Here is a 25,113-nt window from a genome sequence, read left to right as displayed (position 1 = left end):
ATTCTATCACAAGGACAATTAATTTTGTAGTTTTTCCATGGTTTGTTAGGAATAATCTAACTTCTTTATCCTTCTCACCACCGCTGTTGATACTAATTTCTGACTGGCTGGCAGGTGTCTGTTAAAAGACAGTTCACAAATAAGCCCCTTCAGACATGCAAGGATCAGACTATGGCTGCCATAAACCAGTGCCCTTGTTCTGTCCTTTGAGCCAGTATGGCTACCACACTGGAATCGGTGTAAACTAGGAACAGGATATTGGGAATTTGGGTGATTCATTGAGTGTGTGGAATAAAAAAAAGTCATTTTAGCGTTAGCTGTGCTATCAGAGCGAATGACGACACCTTCAGAAAAACTCTGTGATACACGGCTGCAGATGATACTGAAAGGGTGACATCCAATAAAGACACTGATATCCACATAACAGTCAAATACCTGCCAACCTTATCTCACACCACGAAGAACAACCTTGAGTTTTTGGTTTGTCAAAAACAAGACACACCAGCAAACACAAACAGTGACAATGGCAGGAAGTGTGTGTGTGTGTGTGTGTGTGTGTGTGTGTGTGCATATGATATGAAGCACCCACAACTCAGGTCAGGATGACTGAAACTAAGTGTTCTTCTCATCTGTTGCTTTAAGATTTTCATTTTTTTACTGACAGCAGCAACATATTCTCTCTCTAAATATTTCTTTCTTTGCTTCCTTTTTCTTTTCTGTTGCTCGCTCATTTAAAGCTTTCATTCTCGGTGCCTTGCTTTCGTCCTCGCCTCCTTTCTCTTCAGTTTCTGTGAACTAAGAGCACCATCCAATATTGTTTCTTTAAAAAATCAAATCCTTCCTTCCTTCCTTACCTTGCCCAGTGGCTTGTTGCTGCTCTCCCAGTTCCTCTTATCTAGGGAGGGGGGCACCTGGTACACATCCTGCCCAGCTCCTGTCCCCCCGGGTGGGGCTGCTCCCTGGCCTGGCCCTGGGCCTACAGAAGGGGGCACTTGGTAGATATCTTGCCCAGGCAGCTGGTACTGTCTCTGGGCTAAAGCTGGGGCTTTGCTGGGGGGTCCTGGCTTGGCCTGTGGAGGGGGTCCAATTGGGCCAGAGGGCACCTGGTACAGACTCTGGGGGCTCGGTTTAGGGCCGTGAGAGGGGGGCATCATGTAGACAGAGTCAGGGTTGGGCTGTGCTGGGCAGGGGGTGGAATAGGCGGGGTGCATAGATGTGTACTGAGTTGAGGGGAGGGGCTTGCTGGCAAACCCAGAGGAAGAAGTTGCGATGGCAGCAGATGATGGAGCAGGTGTTGGCTGGGCATAAGCACTCTGAGGGGGGAGGGGCCGCTGGACCAGGGACACGGGACAGGAAGAAGCTGGCTCAGGCGTGGAAGGCATAGCCTGTTGCTTGCTGTCGTACATGCCGACCAGGATCTTGAGACGGTTGCCGGGGACAATGCCTTGGCGGCCGTGGAGGGAGCAGAGCCACCAGCCATCCAATCCCTGCGTGTCACGCTCCAACACCGTCATGATGTCGCCCTTGCGGAAAGATAGCTCGTCCGGCGACTCCGCCACATTGTCATACAACGCCTTGGCCAGCACGTTCTGTAGAAGAAAGACAGAAACATATGAGAAATGCTGAAATAATACACAGCACACACTCGTACGGGTTCATGTTTCCATCTACTGTTACATGTAGCTTTGATAAAACAAGGCAGCAGTGAAAGTTGTTTTCCCCAAGGCTGGTTTGTAAGATGTTTGTCACTCTGAGGGTTGTTACTGTGTAGAACAGGAGGAACTGCAGAGAAACACAGTGACAACAGTGCAGGAAGAGAAAACAGCTCACTGTGTGGTTTAGAGTTGTCTATTCAAAGTTTATGTCTACACTGTTGGGATGTTGTATGGACATATGCACCGTTTCCTCATCATTTGTGTTTAGCATTTGTTGGTCGTACATCACATGACTAACACAGTCACAGCAAATAAAGACACAATCATGACGGCTGATTTAGCAACGAGACATAAATCTGATGGTTGTTCAACTTGCAATGGGAGAAAGTTGCTTTAATTAATCAAAATGTATTTGCTGCAGCCTGGAATACCATGTTTGTCAAAATCAGGCTAATTCAAGTCACCTCTGTGAAGAGCATGGATGATTACTCCACAGTGGCTTCCTCCAACCCGTGTTAGGATTTTCTGTCTCCTATTACTTGTATAAAGTAGGTGGTAAGTGTTATCTATGTGTTAAATCCAGGCTTTGATATTTCACACTTTAGCAATTATACGGACCATCACACCAATGTATTAGCTGCACATTAGCTGTTTTCTGATCTGCAACCACTGTAGTTATGGATAAAAGAAACCAACTGACTGTAGAAAACGGGATGTAAACCCTGTGTCCCGGCCACATGCTTCGGCCTCAAAGGCAAAAAGGTTTTCTAAAGATTTAATTCTTATTTTCCAAGGTCCTTCCTGGAGCTGCCTCACCACCACCAACAATGTGTTTTAATGTCTTGCAGCTGTGAGCTTTTCCTCTGCTTCCTTTATGCAATACATTAAAGGTCAAATTTATCGTGCATGTTCCCATAACAGCAGTAGTGAACACACTACAGTGTGTCATGTGCAACTGGAACACAGCAGCCATGATAAACATTTACACGTGAGGAAAAACTGAAAAATCCCAGCAACAGCTGTGCACATAACCGCTAAAGCACTCAGCCCTGTGATCATTCATTTTCATAAATGACATGCTGCTACATGCATTACCATGCAGCCAAAGAGAGGGCAAAGTACAAGGACACAGAACCGCTCTGACTGTTTGATCACAGATAAAGTCTGAGGTTGAATCTGGGCAAACCAGCATAAAACCATAAATTAAGTTATAGTTCTACTAAATGAGTATATTTCATAGCTAAAATGCATCCCTATGTTTACTGTACAGAATGAAGAGTGTTTAATTTTTGCATACATTATCACCACTTATCATCCCCATAGAAACAGCAAATTCCCATTCAGCAGCAGGACACTAATGCTCAGGTCGAGGGGTTTCAGATTCTATATGATGGGAACGGCAACATTTAGCAAGACGAACAGAAAATATAGTTACTTGGCAGTTTCAATCCAAAAAAAAAAGAAAAAGAAAATCCCACCATGACTCCATTTTGGTTGAATCATACCAACACACATGCGCACGTACTCGACCATCTGTGTGGAAACCCAGTGTGCAAACAGAAACACCTCCTTTCAGCCTCTCTGGAACTCTTTGAAACTAAACCAATATTTGTCATCCACGTCTGAACTCGGCCCGCTCTCCTACCGCTCTGAGTGTATGAGTTCCACCCCAACTATCGCAGACTGGTACAGCCTGTACTGGCCTAGTGCCAGCTCCCCACACACACAAGCACACAAGCACGCACGCACGCACGCACGCACGCACGGACACACGCACACACGCACGCACGCACACACACACACACACACATGCACACCAACCTAAGCACAAAGCACTGCCCATTTAAATGAGGCCATGTAATTGGCTTCCAGATTTATGGTTGGACCTGAAGGCCTGTGCATGGCTTCAGAGAAAGACATTCAACCGTAAGGTGCTCACTTCATCTAATTCACTGGCTGGGTTAACACGCGCAGATAAATACATGCCAGACACTCCTCCACAATGATGTGATATTCAGTTACTGTGATCAAAAGCCAGACTGCTTTTCAAGGTACCCCTCAGTCTGACTTGTCATCTTATGCTGCAGTCAAAGTCCCCTCCAGTCAAAGTGTTTCGCCTCTCATGCCATCACTTCCATTTCAGCTTCACTGTGCAGAATGACGGATGTGCAGAATTTGACACAAGGGGGCTGTTTTCACTTGCATCTGCTGAGGGGGGAACATTTCTCTGTGGTCACCTTTAATCTCAGTTTAACATACCAGCAGGACTTTGTGACATCACAACTAGTCGGGAGCCAATTGTGGTCCAGTATCTGACTAAAAGTGTGATGTGGAAACATAAAACCTCCAATGCACATACGCTGAGAAAGGACTTCTCAGTGAAGCAGGAGACATTTTGCATCCGGGGATGGCTGCACAACAAACTGGCTAATGAAATGATGCATCTGAACGGTTCCATCACTGCGAAAGTCGAGTGTAACCGGTCGGATACAGTGAATCAAGATGAACAGATACTCTGGATAGAATAAGAGACACCGTAACATGTAGCAGGCTGTCTCGCAGCCCAGTGAATGCACCCAGGATACATTTAACCAACGGTTACAGAGGAGCATCATCTTGCTTCTGCTGACCAGCACAGGTTTAACATCTCACCTTGCAGCAGTGATACAGCAGTGTGCTCTGGGGTGCCTCAGGACACTGTGACATCACTGTCAGTTGCAGTTACAGGTGGAACAGAGCACCCTTGAGACCACACCCAACAGAAGTCAGAAAAATCAGGGAGAGAGTCACAAAACTCCCTTCAAGAAAGTGTCAGTTAATTTTTGCCCCACAGAGACCAAACATTTGGTACAGTTTCAAACACTGAATATAACCTATTCTTAATTGCACTTGTCTTCTGATAAATTCGGCATTAAAGTATACCAAAGTTTCAATATATTTCAACAAAAAATCATTTAGAAAATGTGATTTCCTGCTGTTTGTTATTCAGCACTAGTTCTCATCTTTGAAGCATTTAATTACTCCATGATGGCGTCTTTTTTCAGGTTCTCCCAGCACGTCACCTGGTCTCTTTTGCTTGTTTACAGAACATTTCTCACTCGAGTGACGCAGACACCCAAGTCCCATTATTACACAGTGCAGCCAGTTCCATAATGCAGCAATACTTTCCCCTGTCTCTTTCTTACCGTGCTATACTTACTGTGCAGATTCACAGTTACAATCCAGATTTGTCACTTGTTCGAAACTGTCAAGAGCATCAGGGAGGACTTAACTATTAGGATCATCATTTGTTTCCTTTATCAAACAGCTCGGTTACCCTGACACAGAAGTCAGTGATACACATCCCGATAAACTGCATGTGCCTTATCTCTGTCTGCGTGTTATTGTCCCTCTGGACGTCTCCGGCATCTTTCAGAGTGATACTGTATGTGCACGCACTCCAGAGCCGCCGCTGAGTGGATGATGAATGCTCTTCTATGTCCGTCCTCTGCTCTTTCTCTCAGTAAGTCTTTACAGAGAAATGAACACAGCTACTGAGGGCATACCGAGGTCACTCTCTCTCTCACGTCCATGCCCACACACGGACCACAAAAATCCCCCTCTGCAACCCATTCCAGTATGAAGAGAAACAGGAAGTGCAATGAGGATGATTCACACACCCTCCTGCTTGGACGATGAGTCAGTGACCTGACCCTGAGGTCTCTCAGAATCACCCTGAATAGGTTCTCATGCTCTCTATTTATGTCTCTTTGTGAATCCTACTTGGGTTTGTCCAATCAAACCATTTAAAGTCACATTAATTTCTCAGCTTTACAATGAGACTGAATCATGTTAATCACAGTTTAAATTGTGTTTCATAGCACACATGAGCCCTCTTTCTCTCACTCATTTGATGGGTATAGTATTAGGACTTCTTCAGTCCTATATAAATTATGAATTTTCTGACAAACATTGTGACTGCAATTTAAACTGCAATAATGTCTCATAAATTAAACTGCAGGCCTAAATTTGTAATCTACATGGTTTTAAAAGCAGGAAAATGTGTGAGCACAGTGAACTTGTTTCTATGTAAAATATAAATGAGGCACAAAAAACCAGTTAGCTGGAAAACTTCAACTTCCCTCTGTGATAAAAGCGTAACAATCGAGTCCACATTTAGCTCATGATGACAAAGTGTTTGATATCTGCCTGCGTCGGCACTGTGGCTGTCTGAGCTCACGTTTTCACTTCATACGCGGGACGAGCTATCTACTGCCTGCCAGCCATTCACTCAACAACTAGCTACTGCTAAGCTACCTAGCGGCTAATTTGCGGTTTGGCTAACTCGCAGGATTGAGGCTTATTAGTTGCAGCTGACTCAACAATTTTCTTTACAGGAGACACTGACGGTCGCTGACTACACCTTCAACTACACCCACTTATTTACAGGCTGTTAGTTAATAACATCATTTAAATCTCAAGCCTTGCCATTTATAAAAACTTTCTTTTAACCCAGTTAAAGTGTCAACAAATGAAAGTCAGTGTTGAATATCTGGTCAGACTTGCATTGTGATTACCTTATTCTTTACTAAAGAAAAAAGAGAACTCAGGCATGATTTCAGCACTAATGTTGCAAACCTTAACGACACATAACTAAACGGTTTCTTCTTCTTCCTCCGAGCAGCTTCTCTACAGCGGCCATGGCCGTGTGTCAACATCAAACCCACAGTGTGCTGGATCTAAATGTGTTGTGGCAACACACAGAGGTGACTGCAGGAACCATAGCAGATTTTAATAAAACACACACACACACACACACACACACGCAGAGTTTAGCTGAAATGTGAAGCTGTCACATTTCCTTTGCTTCCTGTCTTGGTGCTCAGCTCCTGCATGTCTCTGTAAAGCACATGCCTGCTCTCGCTAAATATTTCTGTGGTTACTGACTAAATTCTACACCTGAACGACTGAGCAGCATCAGCTATGTGGAAACTCAAGGCATGGCTGGTGTCAGGTCATGTCGTGGTGACACGTTACTGGATCCAGGAAGTGCCTTTGCGAGTAAATCCTAATTTGGTCGACTCAGACAAGGTACCAGTTGAAACTCAACAACAGCAACCAGGGTTTTTTATTATAAACAGTGGATGAATGATCCAAGAATTAGATTCACTCTGACTAACTCACTGACTTGTGTTTCACAAATAATTTGTTTAAACTGTCCCTAAGGCCCCTTTCAGATTGGTCTTTTTTTCATCTTTTTTAATGGAAGCTGGGTTTGAGCAGGTTTTGCATGGCTCCATTTGGATCAGGTCCAAACTTTCAGACCCGTGAAGACTTCAAGGACACAGCTACATTTTCCACCTGCGAACAACAACGCAAAGGCGACACAGCACACGAGCCAGATACAGTTGACGCTTTGACTGGTGGTCAGCAATGCAGAGTGTCAAATGTCTTTCACTTAGGGTCACTCGGGTCACAGTGCCTGTGCTGTAGACAACACAAGAGACCACATATTCTCAACAGTTTGCAGTTGGTAAGGGTAAGGTGCTAAATCCATCCACAGTTTCAACCTTTAAAACGTCCAATAAGCTCTGAGTAGAAACCAGGGTTTCTGCTGCCGGTCCACAGCAAGCCATTTATCAGAGTGAAGCAGCAATGAAACAAACGTAAAGCTTGTTTCATTCATAGCATCGGCTAGCCTATAGCTAACACATTCAAGAAAAAGATTAATTTTTAACGAAAGGACATGTGGAAATATAATTTTAGTCTATTTTAATGCAATTCAAATTGTGCTTAGAGGTACAATTTTCACTGGACATTATGACCAGAGACATTTAAATATGTCAGACTTCAACTACAATAATTCCTGGGCACTGGAAACCGGGGCTGGAAGCCCTCATACATCCTTGTTTGTTAATCAGCGTGAGAAAGCCATCAAGTAGACACTTGTACATCCACTCTACAGAGGCAGCCTGGGAGTGTGGAGAAATGAGAACACAGTGGTGGCTAATCATATTAGCCAGACCTCGCGGGATAAATCCCAGCAGCAGCAGGCCCCAGAAATGTGAAGTGACCGCGGCAACCGTCGCCAGGACGACCGGCCGCTGCCGAGCGACGCCAAAACTTCAATGGCGTCGTCTCGTCAGGGGGACGACGGAGGAAGAAAGAGAGTGGAGGACTCACAAAAGAGGGAGTTTAAAGGGCTGGAAGTTAAACGAAGCACTGAGACTTCTCTGAAGATCATTTCCCATAAAGAACTAAACACCTGATTAAAACCTGATTGCTGATTGAACACTTAGAAATAACTCCTTTTAGTTGCATTCTAAACAATTATTTCAGTGCTTTTCATTTGTGATCAGCCATTCATTTCCATTCATTACATTACAAACCATTAGCATAACTAACATTAGGGCGGTGCTCACTGTGACTGTGTACCTCAGTGAAACTCTACTGTTGGACTGTTGGTCAGACAAAGACATCTGAAGACGACCTTGAGCTCTGGGAAACTGTGATCAGTACTTTCTGGTGTGTTATTGATTAAACAATAAATTCATCAATCTGAAAAATCTATATGTGGAAAATGCTTTGGAAAATGGCTATCAGTTATTGAAGCGGTGTGATATGTAAGAGAACGGGTAAAAACACGCAGACTGGTGTGGTGTGTTTGTGGAAACTGCAATAAAACCTGTCAGTAAAGTGAGCTGCTGTTTTTTCTTTTTGCTTTTCAAATCACCAGCAACTCCACATGCCACAGAGCAGAGAAAGAGAGAAAGGGAGAAGCAGAGAGATGTCCACTGAGGAGGAGGTAATGTGAACAGCTGGTTGACTGAGCCCAGTATAGACAGGTCGCTCATCTGTGTGACTGAGTGTGTGTGTGTGTGTGTGTGTGTGTGTGTGTGTGTGTGTGTGTGTGTGTCTGTGTGTGTGTGTGTCTGTGTGTGTGTGTGTGTGTGCAGGGCTTAATGTCCTTTGTCTCTTGCCTCCTATTTGACCCCTGGGGACAAATACTAGCCTGCCACAAAGAGGTTCTGTGTGTGTGTGTGTGTGTGTGTGTGTGTGTGCCTATTCACCACACTGCAGAAAGCAAACCAGAAAAAAGGCACTTTACGGCGCTCCCCCTGAGTGTCTCCATCTATCTGTCCACGCGGACACAGTTCATTGCTGCTCTTACTATTTCTCCTCTCAGCTCTCCTGCACTCAAACAGCTCTCACTTGCAGCACATGTGGCGATAAAATAATCACTTCATAATTGCAACATAAATACAGGTTAATGGCAATATACTGCATTTGGCTACACTGCCATTTAAAACGAACGATCACATAGAGAGCTAGAGGCGACTACAGGTTTCTTCTTAACTTGGCAGCGTGGCGCACAGCCTCCGATCCTCATTTGGCAGCTGCAGCATCATTTTGGAAAAGCGCTGTTAGCTCTGCACACTCTGAAACACCAAGCTGGCGTCTTAAGATTTACACCAACTGGAAAGCTCAATTTCAGGAGGAGAAAAACAATGCATGAAATGGAGAGAAAAACCTGACCAATCGCAGCTTTCAGCTTTTCAAGACTTGCATGACGCTGATGCCCTAAAGAAAACTATACTCTTGTTTTTCAGCATCCTATTAGACGTAGTCAGAAATGTGGACATGCTAGTCTTTCCATCAATGCCTCAGGAGGTCGTGTTGTCTCCTACGATGACACACTACGTCGGATAAAACAGCAAGCTCATCGTGCCTGACACTCGTTTTCATTATCGATTCCAGCTTAAGGTTTGGATTGATCAGGATCAGTTCGAAACAAACGTCACGTTGGGTATCACACGTGTTCTGAACAGCCACACCGCAAAGAGGAGTGAAATCAGCTGTCACAGAGGGGGCGGGCAGACGTGATGTCGCTGAAGTACAGCACGGAGATAACAAGCGCACATTTTCAGACACTCTCTCCTGGAAGATATTCAAGGTGTCGCACTCAATAGTTGTGTAACAAAAGAAAAAGAGAGGTGAGAAAAACGCTCAAATCGGCATACTTTCTCACCTCCACAGAGCTGACCAATCACAGCGCGAGGTGGGTGCGAATGTTGCGCTGCCAGGTTCGGAAAGTCGCAGCCTCCCCCGATCAGACATCGGACAGGCGTGGGAGGAAAGGTTACGGAAGCTATCTGACCACCTGCTCAGCACTTCTGATGAAGATGCAGGCCCGTAAAGCCACCATCAGCCTGAAAAGCTCTGCTAGAACTCTAGATGTACGATCGCTCACGACTCCTCGTCACACAAGCTGTGAGCAGGTCCACCACAGAGCAATTATCCCCTCTCAGCTTATTTAAGTAAGTATTTAAGAAAAACAGAAAAAATAAACTGCATTTTCGTGTGTCCAGTTATTGCTTCCTGTGTTTCATGCCTGTCCTTCCCTGTCTGTGTGTCTGTCTCTGCCCGTGGGGCTGGACCGTGGGCGTGGCGCTCCTCCACTCATCAACGGCGCAGTATATCAGCCACAGGTCTCCTGCCACTCAACGCCAGGTCTTTGTCTCAGCCGAAGTGTCAGTTTACGTCTCCTTCGATTGCGTATTCAAGTCATCTCTGGTGTGTTTGTTCGCCTTTAACTCATCGCTCAGCCACGCTCACATCCAGCCTTCACCTCTGCTCAGCCACGCTTCACCAGCCACCAGCCTCCCTCTTCCCCTACGCCTTCGCCTGCTGGATTTTTCCCCTCATCCGCCTTCACCAGCCAATAAACTCAGAGTCTGTGAGGCAATCCGGCCGCAAAGCGACTATACTGATCATTCTGCTGTGCTCAGAGACTTACCAGTGGGGCTAAAACTGTAAAAATTCATGCTGATGATGGTTCTGGAGGAATGGCCATATGGTCATAAAATCTAAAGGGTTCATCCCTTGGGAGCACGGAAGTTTCTACCAATCAAGGCAATCTGCCTTGTGAACATCTGGCATATCTCGTATGAATTCAACATATCATCTTGAGGGTGGCACCAGAGGAAAGCTCATGAGGCCGGCCGACATCGCCATCATCAGTCCCTGCAGCAACTACGCCATACTGCAGCCAGGAAAAAAGAGCCGAAGTGCACCTAAAAGCTGATTAGCATTGATCCAGTCAGAGGCGTCACTCTGCCTCACATGATTAATGTGAAAGGTCAGGGAAATCCTCTCACATTTGTACTTTATACCCTATGAGGACACTCACTGACATAATGCATTCCAAAGCCTTTCAACCTAATTTAACCTTAACCATCACAACTGTATTCCTAACTCATGCCCTCACCTTAACCCTACCTGCAACCTAAACTAAATCTAATCTGATCTTTAGAGCCAAGTCTTATCCTCAAACAGCCCTTTGAACGTCTGTCTGAGAGTGAGGACCAGGCAGCATGTCCTCACTTTCCACAAATGTCCTCACTCCAAAGATGTAAAGCTCAAACTGTCTTTTTACTGGCAATGGCAGAGAGGCGGCGGGGACAAACAGCATGCAGAGCCCAAGTATTTTCACATCTAACTCTGTGAATTAAGGGTTTATTTCAACCAAAACCACAGTTGGGGACAAAACAGTGGAAACTAACTACCTTAGACAGTTTCGGTGAGTTTTATTTTGCTTCTGTCGACTTTTACGACGAGTTAACAGGGCAGTTAAGCTCGGCTCGGCGAAAGACAGGAACTTGAGTTCAGATGGTTTTTCTGTCGTTTGAACAAAGGCATGACTCCTTACAGCTTCCAGCATTGCCAAGCCCATTACAGATTCACTCTTCTGTTTTTCTACCTTTCACAATAAAAGCCCTACACACACTCACACACTGAGTAACTGCTTGCCACTGAGAGGTTAAACTCACTCAGAACAGAGAACAGATATTTTGCAAGTTTATTTTGCTTGTTTATTGCACTAATAAAGAAATGTAGCACACTCTCCGCACACACACTCACATGAGCTATAAGGATGAGGTATAAGGACAAGGTAAAAACACGCAAGACTCTCTGTCTCCCCACACACAAGACAGAAAACAGTCATTAACCAACAAGCAGTGTGCAGGAGATCCCTCTGCTGGGACACAGCCCAGCCGAGGGATGTGTGTTTGTGTGTGTGTGTGTGTGTGTGTGTGTGTGTGTGTGTGTGTGTGTGTGTGTGTGCGAAGATGGTGGTAAAACATGACAAGATGGACAAGACTCCACACGACACGAGGGCACCAGAGAGGGGTTGCGTGTGTGCACTGTACTGTGTTTTGCTGTAGTTTCTTCTCAGTCGTATTCTGTCTTGTTTACTGTTTGTCTCACACACTTTGCTGTACTTGCTGGTTCAAGGTGTGTTTAAAGTGAAAGAAAAAAACACAGAATATTTGCAAGCCTCAAAAAATCATTAGGTTGAGATTTTTACAGCTAATTCAACAACAGATATTCAGCTTACAATGGCATAAAATAGAGAAAACTCAAACAATTATCTGAATATCTAAACTGTTGCATATTAAAACCTGGAAACATACAGCTTCCCCCTTTTTTCCACTTATGTTAGCTTTACGTTGTTAAACTAATCTTTTCCACAGTGGGTGTGTATCAGCTTCATTGCAGCTCTTCATTTAAAGCCGGTGAGAGAAATATTCCAGGTCTTTAGGGCTGAACCATTTTATCTAAAAAAATTCTCCCCCAACCCAAAACTCAGACACATTGGCTAACATTATCAATAAATGAGCAATGTTCAGCTGCACAGTGTGACCTCATTAAGAGGCCCAGCCTGTCCCACCAGCAGGCCAACTAGTTATTTCATTGGCTAATATTCTGTTGCTTGATTAATTTGTTGACTCATGATTTCTGAGATCATTCTCTGAACTTTGACTTCTGATGTCTGAATTAATGGGAGAGATGAGATGTTGTTCCTCACTATTGTTTCTCAAATATTTCCACTCAAATCATCTTTAATACAGCGTGTTCAGTCACAGGGTATCAGTGCCTGCTCACACATTTAGGACAATTTCAAAGAACAACCAAAAGAAAAGCAAAAAAAGAAAAAAACATTATGAAAAGACACCAAACAAAGACTGAGGGTCATGGAGTGCCCCTGTGTTTAGCACTGTGCTGACTCGACTCTGTTTTGACTTGGTTGGGTGGACATGAAATATGAAGATATGGATCCTCTGGTAACTGCAGCTGGGGAACGAAAACAGTTTTTTCTATGGTTGTAGCTGATTTTCCAGAGTTTTTTAGTGATCCAGAAGCTACAAATTCTCACTTGCTGTTGCTGAAGTGGGCCTGGGCCGGCCTCTCTACAAACACACACGCACGCACACACATACACACACACAGAAACACACACACACACACACACTCTTACTACAGCATTCCACAGCCTCCACATGCAAACACACAACTCTCCTATTACCTCACATTCCAGAGGTGTCACAACACATACACACACAGAGGCACACACATATACACACACAGAGGCGCGCGCACGCACACACAAAATTCAGATTCTTGCATTTCATCATAGAGATGAGAAATGACCATTAAAAGCACAGCGATCCTCTCTTTCCTTCCTTTCTTTGTGTCTTTCTCTTCTCTCTCCACCCTCCTCTTTCTCTCTCCCTCCCAGCCACCTCTTTCTCCTTCAGACCCCCCAACCCCCCCACCCCTTTTCCTGTCTTGGCACGTCAGACCGTTCTTGAGAAATAGTTGTGAGCGCACGGCTGATCAGTACAACAGCAGAAAGAAACCTCCACCCAGCCGAGCGTCGAGGTGGAGTTGCAGGACACTGACGCGCAGAGTCATTTGTTGTAATTTATTATTATTTCAATTTGTTGTATTTTTTTGGCTGATAATACGACATACTCTGGATTTTCCAAGCGCGAGTTAAGGCTGCAGCTTTGACGAGTGATGATCCCAGCTGAAGAATTCCTGCCTTCAGGCTGTGACGAACAGCAGAAACAACAGCAGGGATTGTATGGCCTGAAGCACAGCGTAGACTCACAGAGGCGTGACCTCAGTGTTGCTTAACCTGTTGACAGACAACCCTGGTAGGAACTTAGGAATAGCAGCCAGACACACACGCGCGCGCACACACACACACATAAACACAAAGCAGTGCCTCCTTACAAACAACCGCAAGAAAATGAGGGTGGAAACTCAGAATATCACAAGCAGAACATCTACTACTGATGAGATTTGACTGAAATACATTTTACATCAGTTCTTCCCCCATCATTATCGCAACTAAAAAGCTCTGATTGGTCAACTTTTGAGTGTGACTTTAGTTCATGATGTATTCGATTAGTCGTAAAAAAGCAGGTGCGCTCGCCATCTTTCATAAATGTTGGATTGTTAGCCGTTAGCTGCTTGGCTAGCCAGATTCCATTTAGAAGGCAAAGGCGTGACCCAACACCTTCAGAAATTAGTATGCGCAATACACAACAGAAGATCTGCATGCACGTCCACAGAGCTGCCCACACCTGTGTTTAAGGGCTTTGCTAACCTGCACTTACACACGTAGCAACAACTTGAGCTACAACCTGTGACACACCCTGTGATCAGTATGTGTGTGTGTGTGTGGGTGGGTGGGTTTATTTCTCTGATCAAAACATACTTATGATGAAGAGCCTCTACACTGGAGAACAATGTTCAAAACACAGGAGCTCAAAACCACCGGGGCATGAAGCTGCAGGAAAAGCATTAATATTCTGCGACCCTACGTCTCCACAGAAACACAGGGGAAAACAGCAAGCCAAAGGTGTCTGCTTCAAAATGGTTTCACAACCACAGGGGCATAAATCTCCACACTGGTGAACTGTGACACTTTGATCACTCACATAAATCTGTTGAGAAAGCTGCAGCTGAGACTGCAGTGTTGACTCTATGATTCAGCACTGAGCAGCGGGGAAAAACATCCAGTGATTCATAGCACGCTGTTCGCCGGCTAACCGTGCTCTACTGTACTGCGAAACCAAGGGCAAAAAAAAATGAAGCTATATACTAGAGGCAGGAGCACAAGATAAAGTTAGACTTCACATACTCTAGTTCTGAATCATCAGCAAGAAGCTTTAGGCTGAGCATCCTGCCCACATTAACCATCACTACTGAAGACATGCCTTTAATTTAATATAGCAAAATTGGTTTCATGTTGGGATTCCAGTGAAATGTGCATGACATCAGTCGATTTAGGAGGTACAGCAGCTGAGTTTGATTCTGTGTGTTATCCTCAGTCTGACCTTACATTAACGCTTTACAGGGCAAATCACTTCAAGTATGCAGCCTGTTCCCAAAGCTTGGAAAATGAAGGACAACTGAGCCATAAAATGGAACAATTTAAGCAACCTTGACTTTCTGTTCACTTGTGCCTGCAGAGATTTTGACATGAAAGTAGTTTCGCAGTATTTGTAAAAGATGATTGTCACCTGGTGCATGCGCATGTCTCCAGAACCAGAGCTGTTTATCCCAAGTCCCACACAGCAGGAAAACTACCCTGCTGAATCTGTCACTTGTGTCCGCTTTGCTTATTTGTAGAAAATGCAAATCACTAACTAAAAGCTGATATTTCCTGCCCAAGATGAAGGCTTTTCTGGTAAATCTGGCCAATATTTAATCAGCCAAACACTGTAGTCAAGCGCAGAAAGTTAACTCTTGACCTCTGGGAACAGAATGTGTAAAATGAGTCAAAAGGTCCGCTTGATCAGTTTTCAGTAGCATCTCATCGTATCATGAGACCTGGTTGAAAGGACATTTGAGCTTAGCTTCCTGTGTTAACACATCAGAAAATTGCTTCCATTTTTAAGGAAGAGTTAATCATGGCTGTAGAAGGAGAGAGGACATTCAGGCCAGGACAGCGTTAACTACTGAGCCACCGCGCTGCCTTCAGTCTCTCCCATGTCTGGACAACATCAGTAGCTGACAAATGTGTGCTTGCAGCAACTCTCAGTGTAAAAACAGCACGATCAAACACGCTGGGAAAACAACCGGAGCCGTTAATGGCGATCCAGTCTGCTCACGTTCTGGAAAAGGACGACCGGCTGCTGAGAATGCTGATTTGCATGGCAACGCTCTCTCTAATGGGCAGTCCATGACCAGTGTGGTATGAGTCAGTCCAGAACAGGACAAGGCTTTGTTTTTCAGCACTGGTCCAAATCTCAGTGTGTCTCACAGACACTGAAGCATTTATGTGTCAAAGCGACTGAGGTCACTTATCTGGCTCACGGTTCACAGACTCATGACACTTGACGTGACAATACAGCTAGAATCTTTACACACTGCTGATTTGGAGTGCATATTCACATCTGGTTCAAACTCTTGATCCACATTTCATCCCTCTCCCTCTCTCTCGTCTGATTTCCTATAACCTCTGTCGGCTGTTTGCTATCAAGTAAAGTCAAAATGACTAAAATACTTTGTATAATATAAGAAATCTTGTGTGAGTATCGACCATGAACTGTTTTATGACCATTTTGGCTGTTGTTGCTCAAATGCTTTCCATGTTCGGGCCACGTCCACACTGATGAGATGCACTTGTCAAAAATGCAGATTTTTCTTCTGACAGCCTTTAATCACAATATCACATTAACATATATTATTATATATGTTATATATATTATATTATTTAAAGCCAGCTGTCTGTCACATTTCTTTCTATATTACTATATTAGTGAATTACATCATGCAGCATGGTGAGTTGTGTAAATTCTGGGCTCAATCATCTTCATCATGTCAGACAAGTCACAGTCAACTTCACTTTCTCTCTTTCATTCAGTAGCAAAGCACAGACAGCGCTCACTGCTTGATAATATCTATCTATATAATATCTATCTATAAATGTGTAATAAAGACCATCAGGCACAGACATTGTGAAGTTGCTCAGTGTGATCACTGAGGCTGAGCTGAGGACTGGCTGTCCGTCTCTGGACCACCTCTGCTTCTGTCGTGGGATGAACGGTCAGGTACAGTCAGGATCTGGGTAAAAAGTGCTGTGTTCGGTGGATGTGTGTGTGGGTGGTTTGGTAGAAGTAGGTGGAGGGCTAATCACCACAGCCAGAACACCCTGGTGGGGGAGCTGGAGATGGTGTGTGTGTGTGTGTGTGTGTGTGTGTGTGTGTGTGTGTGTGTGTGTGTGTTTGTCATGCAGGAGACAGAGGGGATTTCCTGCTGTAAGCCAGGCCTCCGTGACTCAGTCAGTGAGTCAGGAGAAATACATGGGCAGAGAAATGTGCACTGACACAATGAGGGCCACCGACAATTCTTACTTCAAAACTGACACTGTCCTTCATGTCCTTGTATTAACATTACAGTGCACGACAAGGACCTGTGTGCATATAACACAGAAACAAAGGGGAAAAGACAGTTAGCTGTATGGGAGACTAAGGATGGTGCACATAGGAAACCTTTCCCACTCATTCAAAAAGTATCTCGTGCCACAGAGCTCCATTGTTGTTCACTATGACACATTAATGAGCCACACTGTTGCACTGGCTGACACGTTCCTTCATTACCATGAACACACACTGTAGTTTGTTTTGACTAAATCCCACATACAACGTCCTGCTGCCCCAAATACTCACTAGAGCACCAATTGTGGATCAATCCGCTACTGAAAATAGTCCCCAACAAATGCAACATTTCCTCCTACTTGAGGAACTTACATCATGCATACATCAGTTTTCTTCCACATCTCCAAACACAGTTAGTGTAATAGAAACACAAAGTGTGTATCAGTGTAATCCTGCGGTCAACACCCATCTGATAGACCATTTCATAGCATTTAAACCATCTGATAGGTCAAAAGTCAACATCAGCAACGTGTTTTAATTAGCCAGGATCAAGTTAAAGTCAGGGAAACTTGATGCTCGGGATGAATGACACACACACTCATCCGTGGTATGTAGGGAATCCTCTTCATCTATTTAAAACCAGCAATGTTTCCCGGCCCTGTTCACTCCTCCTCACTTCTGAGATAAATTACGTGTCACCGCTTGTCTCCTTCAGCTTGGGACGAACCAGCTGAAACCTACAAAGACTGGACAAACCACACACAAGGACCGTGTCCACCTACTGGCACGGGCCCTTTAGTCTTTGACAGTCGGGGTGGAGCATAAACCTCACGACTGAGTAAACACACCAGACAAGACACTAAACTAGTGGTCAGGGACCCAGCAGATCCCATGAGAACACCAGCTGTGGCATCTTCTTGTACCAAAACACCACCCAGCAGCCTGCACTGGTTATCTGTGACATTTATGCTGAAACAGCCAAAAAAAATGGAGAAAGAAGCTGAGAGTGTGGGTGAGATCCTGGATGGAGAGGCACGCAGATTAAGCTCTTTCTTTAGCATGAGGTAGCACATGTGCTTATGCATGCACCAGCAGTGTTTTCATGAGTACTTAGCACATATGAATAAAGGAGGAAAGAAGTTTTGGGCCCAACCTGTCCAACCTGACAAGGACACACAGATGTGATCGGACAGTAAACCTTCAGTACAGCGCTGGCTTCAGGTTTATGATGTTTGGTTCAGCAGTTCTTTTGAAGCCTGATTAATCTTTACTTGGGGACAGATCTCTACTAATCAATATTTGAAACTAAACAATCTGTTTTCTCAGAGTGAAAAAAAAACTTCAAGGCCAAAAAAACAAATGACTGATCGTCATGTTTTCTCTGTTTGTCTGCTTTTCTTTCGTTTGTAAGTGAAACGCTCGAGCTTTTACTAATACAACTACAGAAATGACCAGCTTTGCCCACATTTAAGTGATTTATTTCCCACTAAAAGAGAGAAATCTACATTACATCTGAATAAACACAGACACAACATGCAGTGTTGAACGGTCAGTGGGGAAGCTTTGACACGGCTGCCTCCGAGTTCCACAACAGCAGAGCGCTATTTTATATTAATTACACACTAATTACTGGCGTGTAATTACTAGTTACACACACAGCAATCTGCTCCACAGTATCTCACTGTCTGCCACATTCCTGACTGTGGAGTTACCCCACACACACACATACACACACACACACACACACACACACACACACACACACACACACACACACACACACACACACACACACACACACAGTGGTCTGACATGAGCAGGGAGCCAACACTGACGCAGAAGCCTTTCAAACAAAGGCAGGGAAGGACTGTTGCTGGCAGTTTCTCTTCATTTCTATCTCCTCTCCTCCTTCCATTCCGTCCTCCTCCTAACTACTTTTCTCTCCCTCCTCACCGAAACATTATTCTCTCCCTCAGTCCACCACTCCCCTCTGTCTTTCTCCGCTCCACTAAATCAATGTCATATTCAATACTTGCACATATCATCTTGTCCTGCCTCTCTTTCTGCTTCCCCTCTCTCTCTCTGCTCTTGTTTTACTGGAGCATTTTTCTCTTTCAGCCTAACTGATCGCCTCCCTCCGTCCTCTGGCCATAAAATCTTCATTTTTCTCCACTTTCCTCTGAGTCAGCAGAAAGACAGACCACGGCTCTCTCCCCCCCCCCCCCCCCCCCCCCTCTCTCTCTCTCTCTTTCTTTCTTCCTTACTTCTTTCCATGAACTGGACGATGGACCTCTGCTGTGTGCTCTGATTCTGTGCAGCGATGCATTCAAGGAAAAAAAGTTTAAAAGAAAGCATGCGCAGTCTATCTTTAGGGTTCAGTGAGGAAAGCTCCCAAGAGGATTACAGGCATCAAGTGACAAACTTTAAAGAAGTTCTTATGAAAGAATTCGGATACGCAACCTAGAAATGTCACACTTCTGCTTCGTTTCCTCTTTTCACAGCTTATTTTTGATGTTTTACTCATGTCTTGCAACATAGGGTTTCTATTTTTGTTACATTGCCTGACAAAAAGTCTTTTAGTGCATTTAGCTTCAAAAGTTTCCATACAAGCCGAGACAACAACAGTGTTTTTAAGAAAAACGGGAGGGATTTTTAGCAACTTTGTCCCTGCACATTCCTTTACAGGACGGTGACGTCTCCTCGACCCGTGTGCTGACTTTAAACCCTTCACCACAAACACAGACACACACGAGCATACACACACTCCCTGCTGAGAGCCAACAAAAGGTAGGAATCCGCAGAGAAAATGTTAACTCCAGCTTCCCTCTCCTCCCCCTTCACGTTTTTCCTTTTCTTCATTCTCAACTCCCCCCCTCCCTTCCTCCCCACCATAGTCCATGCACAGCTGGGGTATAGCAGGTCCTGCTAAAACACACACACGCACTGAACTACGGGGATGAAGGAGTAGACAAACACCAAAAAAAGGCACAGAATTTTTAAAAAGCCATGAAAGCAGTGATTTTGCATGCACACACTGAAATCTCTCCCTCACACACACACACACACACATGCACACACTCACCAGATAGTTCATTTTGTCCCTGCTGCAGTGAGGCGGCTGTGGTGAGTCCGCTGTAGCTCAGCCCCTGTGACACACTTTGCCAACTAGATCCTCTGCGTAGAGTAGATCTCAAAAGATCCCAAAACTCCTCCAGATCTCCTCCTCCACCCTCCTTCCTTCCCTCCCGCCTATGTCCTTCTGTCCTCCCTCCCTTTTCTTCTCGCCGTCTCTCCCTCTGTCTTGTTCAGTCTTGTTTTCAGTAGTCGAGCAGATCCCGACACATTCTGACGCTCCGTGATCTCACACAGCAAGAATGAGACTGCTGCTTGGCCCATTTACTTCTACCCCGCTCTCCCCTTCCTTCTCCCTTGATCTCCCTGCCTCTCTCGCTCTCTCTCTCTCCTGCCTGAGGAAAAGAGGGAGGAGAGTGTAACCCGACACGTCACTTCCTGTTGGATCCTGATATTCCCTCTATCCATTCTGGCCATTGGCCTGAGGAGCTCTTCTCATGCAAATAAGCTTTGCCCTCCCACTGTCCCTACTCCCCCTTCTCTCTCTCTCCCCCTGGCTGTAAGACACTGCCAGTGCTTTGGAATAATGCTGAGACTCACTCACTCAGCGTGCTGCACAGGAGCATAAGGCAACATGACCTCATCCAATTGTATTTACCCTCAAATTGGTGGTTTAAGAGCTGCTAACTAGCCTGAAGCTACCTCAGCAGAAGTCCATACACAGACAATCACTGTGTCGCATGACGACAAAGCATGTAAAGGACATTGAAGGCCATATCTGAAAAGTTATGAGTATTTTACAGAACCCATAGTTTCCTGTAAATCCAGATATCAGTGTTTAATCGGAAAGCAAAATGTGTCTGGTGTTTAATTGGTACACTTATTACGCTTATTAATTCTTATTCATCGCTATAGTAACTTAAAGTCTTTTAAAGTCTCAGTGCACAGCAGGTCAGCAGAGTGTGCAACAATATGAAATTTGACTACAGGCAAGAATGAAATTCAACATTTATGAAGAATAAAGATTCAGTCATAATTAAATTTGAATCTGAAATGAATGATGAATAAATGCTAACGTGAGTTTAAAGGTTATTTCAAAGAAGTTCCTCTGGGGATCAACGGCTGCTTATAAACTCGACACAGCTAATTAAACTGAGGTAACTCTCGCAACACTTCTTTTTCAGTATTTTTCCTAAAAATGAATGCCAATTTAAAGAGGGTCCTGGGGACAAACCATCACAAAGTTATTTAATGTGTCTTGTTTTTACTATTGTTTATCTTTGTATATAAATAAAAATATAAATAAAATGCATTATTATTACTATTACAAAGTAGGGTCATGACCTGCTGTGTGTGTGTGTGTGTGTGTGTGTGTGTGTGTGTGTGTGTGTGTGAGAGAGAGAGAGAGAGAGAGAGAGAGAGAGAGAGAGAGAGAGAGAGAGAGAGAGAGAGAGAGAGAGAGAGAGAGAGAGAGAGAGAGAGAGAGAGAGAGAGAGAGAGAGAGAGAGAGAGAGAGAGAGAGAGAGGGTTTGGGGGTCAGTGATAAGTGATGCTATTGACATACGTTGTTTGTTTAGTGTCTCTTGTCTGGGTGTCATAAAGTCATGAAATCCTGTCTCATGATACAGCAGCCCCACAACTTCTTCAATAGCATTCCTTGAAGCTGGAGTGGATAATGTATTTAGAAGCATTTTCTTGTCATATTTGTTGAAATTCTCTATACAACCTGGCAGCAATCAATAAATCAAACACTCAAAAAATTCTAGTATCTGTGGCTGTTCCAGGCCTGTAATAGGTCCATCCAATCCTTTCAGTCGGCATGAATGAAGTGATTGGACGGTCTAACTGCCCGTCTACCTACATACCTGCCTACCGGTGCACACTCTGCCGTGCATGACCAGAGTCTTCCACAAGGCTAGGCACATATATTGTTAAAGCTATTTAGAATGGCAGAGAAAGTGCAGATGCTAAAATGCTAGCTTGTGTAGGGACACTAGCCTGAGCTGACAGACGCAGCAGCTAACCCAGCAGCCTGAAGCACACACCCACAGCAGGGAGCAGCCGACTGGGACTGAAAGACTCAAAGTTACGTTGGTGATGGCTATTTAGCTTGTGTTTATACGATTGTGGGATTTAACAGAGTAATTTATTTGAGCATTCATTGAAAGAATCATGTGTTTTGGGGGAGTGACTTTGGAGGGAGGCCTGAGAGGAGGGGAGGGGATACTCTGAAAATCTCACCTCCTCTAGCTGGTTTCTCCAACTCTAGCTTTAATGCTGAATGCGGACAATTCTTATCATTGTCTAATGCTGCTTGCTTCTGACGAGTATGTTTTATGATAATATGAACGGCCTCTTTGGTGTATATATAGATCTTTACTCTCAAATGGTAGTGAAACTCATTGATCTTTTCCTTCCAACTGCTACCAGTGACTGGCCCAGACTAGATCTGACTCCAGCCAACTTCGTCCGATCGGCTGGAGAACAGCGTGACACATACGCAGTGGTACCAAAGAACAAGAAGGGCAATCTGTGAACCTCTGGTCCTCCCCGCCGCTCCTCTAAATGTGAAGAACAGTGGTCAGATTGTGTCTGAGGCTGACCGGCACCGATGCCAACGATCCAGCAGAACATTCCACACACCTACACACACACTTTACCCTCCACGACCTGGGCACTGCCCCCTCTGACCGCCACACTCGACAACAACAGCCTCTGTCACACTGACCTACAAATGGTAAGTGCGTGCCACTCACACACACACACAAGAAAAGAACGCAGTCATTGAGGATTAAGTTATGTAGGGCACTGTGAATCTGAATATGGTAATGGTCTCTGCTGGGGAAGTGCTTCATGAATGTTTCTGTGTCTTCACTCTCAGTTCAGGTTAAGGACGTCCATACTGGAGCTCTGGCTCAGTACCGCCACTCATTTCATAAATGTCCTGTGTCCAGAGACACAATCAAGTCCATGGTCATTGAAAACAAACTATTTCTGGTGAAGTAGAATTTGAATGTCCTCTCAAGGTGGACCAAAACAAAGGTGGAAAATGGACAGACAGACAGAGCACCTATGATTTCTGGCTGCCATCTTTGTTTGGGTCAAGCACTGAAGCATCTCGTGAAATACGTTCACTGCATACTACTACCTAGCATCTTTGTAGGAGCTGGATAGAAGAGTCCTTGAGGATTATGGATTACTCCTGTAACTACAATGTCATCGTCAGTGCAAACTTTTCAGTGAGGTTTGGACTCTTATTGTAGATAAACACAGTTTTGATGCTTTTAGTTGCGCAGTGAGTTTGCTGTTGCTTTTCTGCAGTAATTTGATTGTTGAACCATCATGTAAATGAGAAACTTGGTATCTGGTTCCTGGTTACTATATTGGAAAGCTAATTTCTTGCTCATGTACATGCGTAACCAGGTTTCTGATCTGCTTTGAACAAGTGAGCATGCCCATATAAAATCAGATCACCCGTTCCGACTGATGTGTGTACACTGCTAGATTTTCCTTGTGTTCCAGTGGTGGTTTAGAGGGCTGGAACTGGAAGGTCCTTGAATGCCAGAAAGACACCCAAACAGACTGGCAACAAAAATCAGCCTGGGCATTTACTGTGAAGCAGCCCCAGTTTGCTGTACTAAATCTGAACTGACACATCAGTCCAGCATATACGGTACATATGTGACGTATTAACAACATATTAGCCATTTATTCTTGTTCTTGTAATGCAAAAATACATAACTTGAAAAAAATAGTCCAATCTGATCACATGAATGATGTACTGTGCTCCAATTTACTTCATAGTCACACAATAACATTCAATAGTGCACCTCTAATAGGATCTGTGCTGGTACCTGCTCCCTCTTCCATTCTTTCCCTTTATTGTTCAGAGCTGTGTTCACCTGTACAGTGAGCATTAAACAAATCACTTTTCTTACTGGTTTGGCTGCTAAATATCATATCTTATAGGCTATAACATGAAAAAGAATTGATGAATGAGATCTAAACGTTTGTGTACTGAGTCCTACTAGTCAATCCTTTTATTTAGCAAGTTCACAGCACTTAGCATATAAGCATGACATAGCACCTGCTCCCTGCTCGCTCCTCTTCCATGTGTCTGCTTCTGGGTTTGGGGGAAAAAAAAAACACAAAAAACAGCCTTCAAAAGAGTTTGAATTCCTCAACTTCCTGATGGCCAGTCTCCATCTGCTAACAAATACAAAATGCAGCTGACGGAGGTTGAGACCAAGATCGGAACCGCATTAAAAATGCAGCTCCCGCATTCATTCTGATGAGCCAGCTGCACGATGCAATGATGCAGCACACATTCCTGGTAATTTGTAACATTAACCAGGTAACTGTTCACCTGGTGATCACCAGGTTTATAGTATTAGAATTAACCACTTTGTTTCGGTGTCGAATGACTTTCAAATTTCATGGTTCATATTTTCATCATCTCAGCACCTTTCCACCAAGCACCCACTGAAACATGGATGCATGTTTTTATAATTCGTTACAATTCACCTGTTAGTTGATCTGTTTTCCTGAAACACACTTCCACTGAGGCCGAGTCATTCCTGTGAACAGTCACTCTTATCTGTCGGATCTCCAGTCTGTGGGCGGCTCAGAGGGGCCGTCGGTCCACCGTGTCTTTCTTCTCTTTCACTTTGAGGCCCCAAAGTTGGAAACTGTCACATCTGCCACACGCTGTCGGCGAGCAGCTTGCCTCACTAAAATAAATTAATTCCTCTTTTTCTCTGCTTCCTGGCCTTTCATTCCGGCGTAGATTAGAAGCCGGTCTTGAATAAAAGCGGGATCAGATGAATGACTGGGAGGGTGGATGAGCATCTCCTCTCCTCTGCTCCTTCCTCTCACATCTTCAGTCACTTCACTCTTCTTCTATTCTTTCTCTATTCACATGGTTAATAACTTCATTAACCCCTGTCAGCTCTCTGCTCTGGTCCAGTGGATGACACACACTAATTGATGAGCTTCAAGAGTGTGTGTGTGTGTGTGTGTGTGTGTGTGTGTGTGTGTGTGTGCGCGCGCTTAGGACTGTGTGTTCATCATCTTGGCTGCCTATTATAACAGTAAGTGTGTCTCTTGCAGGCCTGAGCACAAAATACAAATTGCTGCTGTTGGTTGAAAACCTCGTATGTCAGATTTCTTTG

The 25,113-nt window shown here is 44.5% G+C and overlaps 1 protein-coding gene across 2 annotated transcripts in view; it reads right to left on the bottom strand.

Moving 5' to 3' along the window:
• The window catches only part of bcar1 (BCAR1 scaffold protein, Cas family member), a 73,288-nt gene that overhangs the window by 20,514 nt on the left and 27,661 nt on the right, over positions 1 to 25,113 (bottom strand). Inside the window, exons 1-2 of one of the 2 annotated variants that reach the window (XM_041939679.1) lie at positions 19,953 to 20,092; positions 855 to 1,589 (exon numbers count right to left, since the gene is read on the bottom strand). In XM_041939679.1, the coding sequence (XP_041795613.1) occupies positions 855 to 1,589; positions 19,953 to 19,964 (747 nt within the window). In that variant the 5' untranslated portion in view covers positions 19,965 to 20,092. Of the gene's footprint in view, positions 1 to 854; positions 1,590 to 19,952; positions 20,093 to 25,113 lie in introns of those variants that run through there. The other variant, XM_041939678.1, reaches the window with a different exon arrangement.

This window comes from Chelmon rostratus, chromosome 6, assembly GCF_017976325.1.
Source record: "Chelmon rostratus isolate fCheRos1 chromosome 6, fCheRos1.pri, whole genome shotgun sequence".
NCBI lineage: Eukaryota > Metazoa > Chordata > Actinopteri > Chaetodontiformes > Chaetodontidae > Chelmon > Chelmon rostratus.
This window is presented reverse-complemented; position numbering and strand designations above follow the sequence as displayed.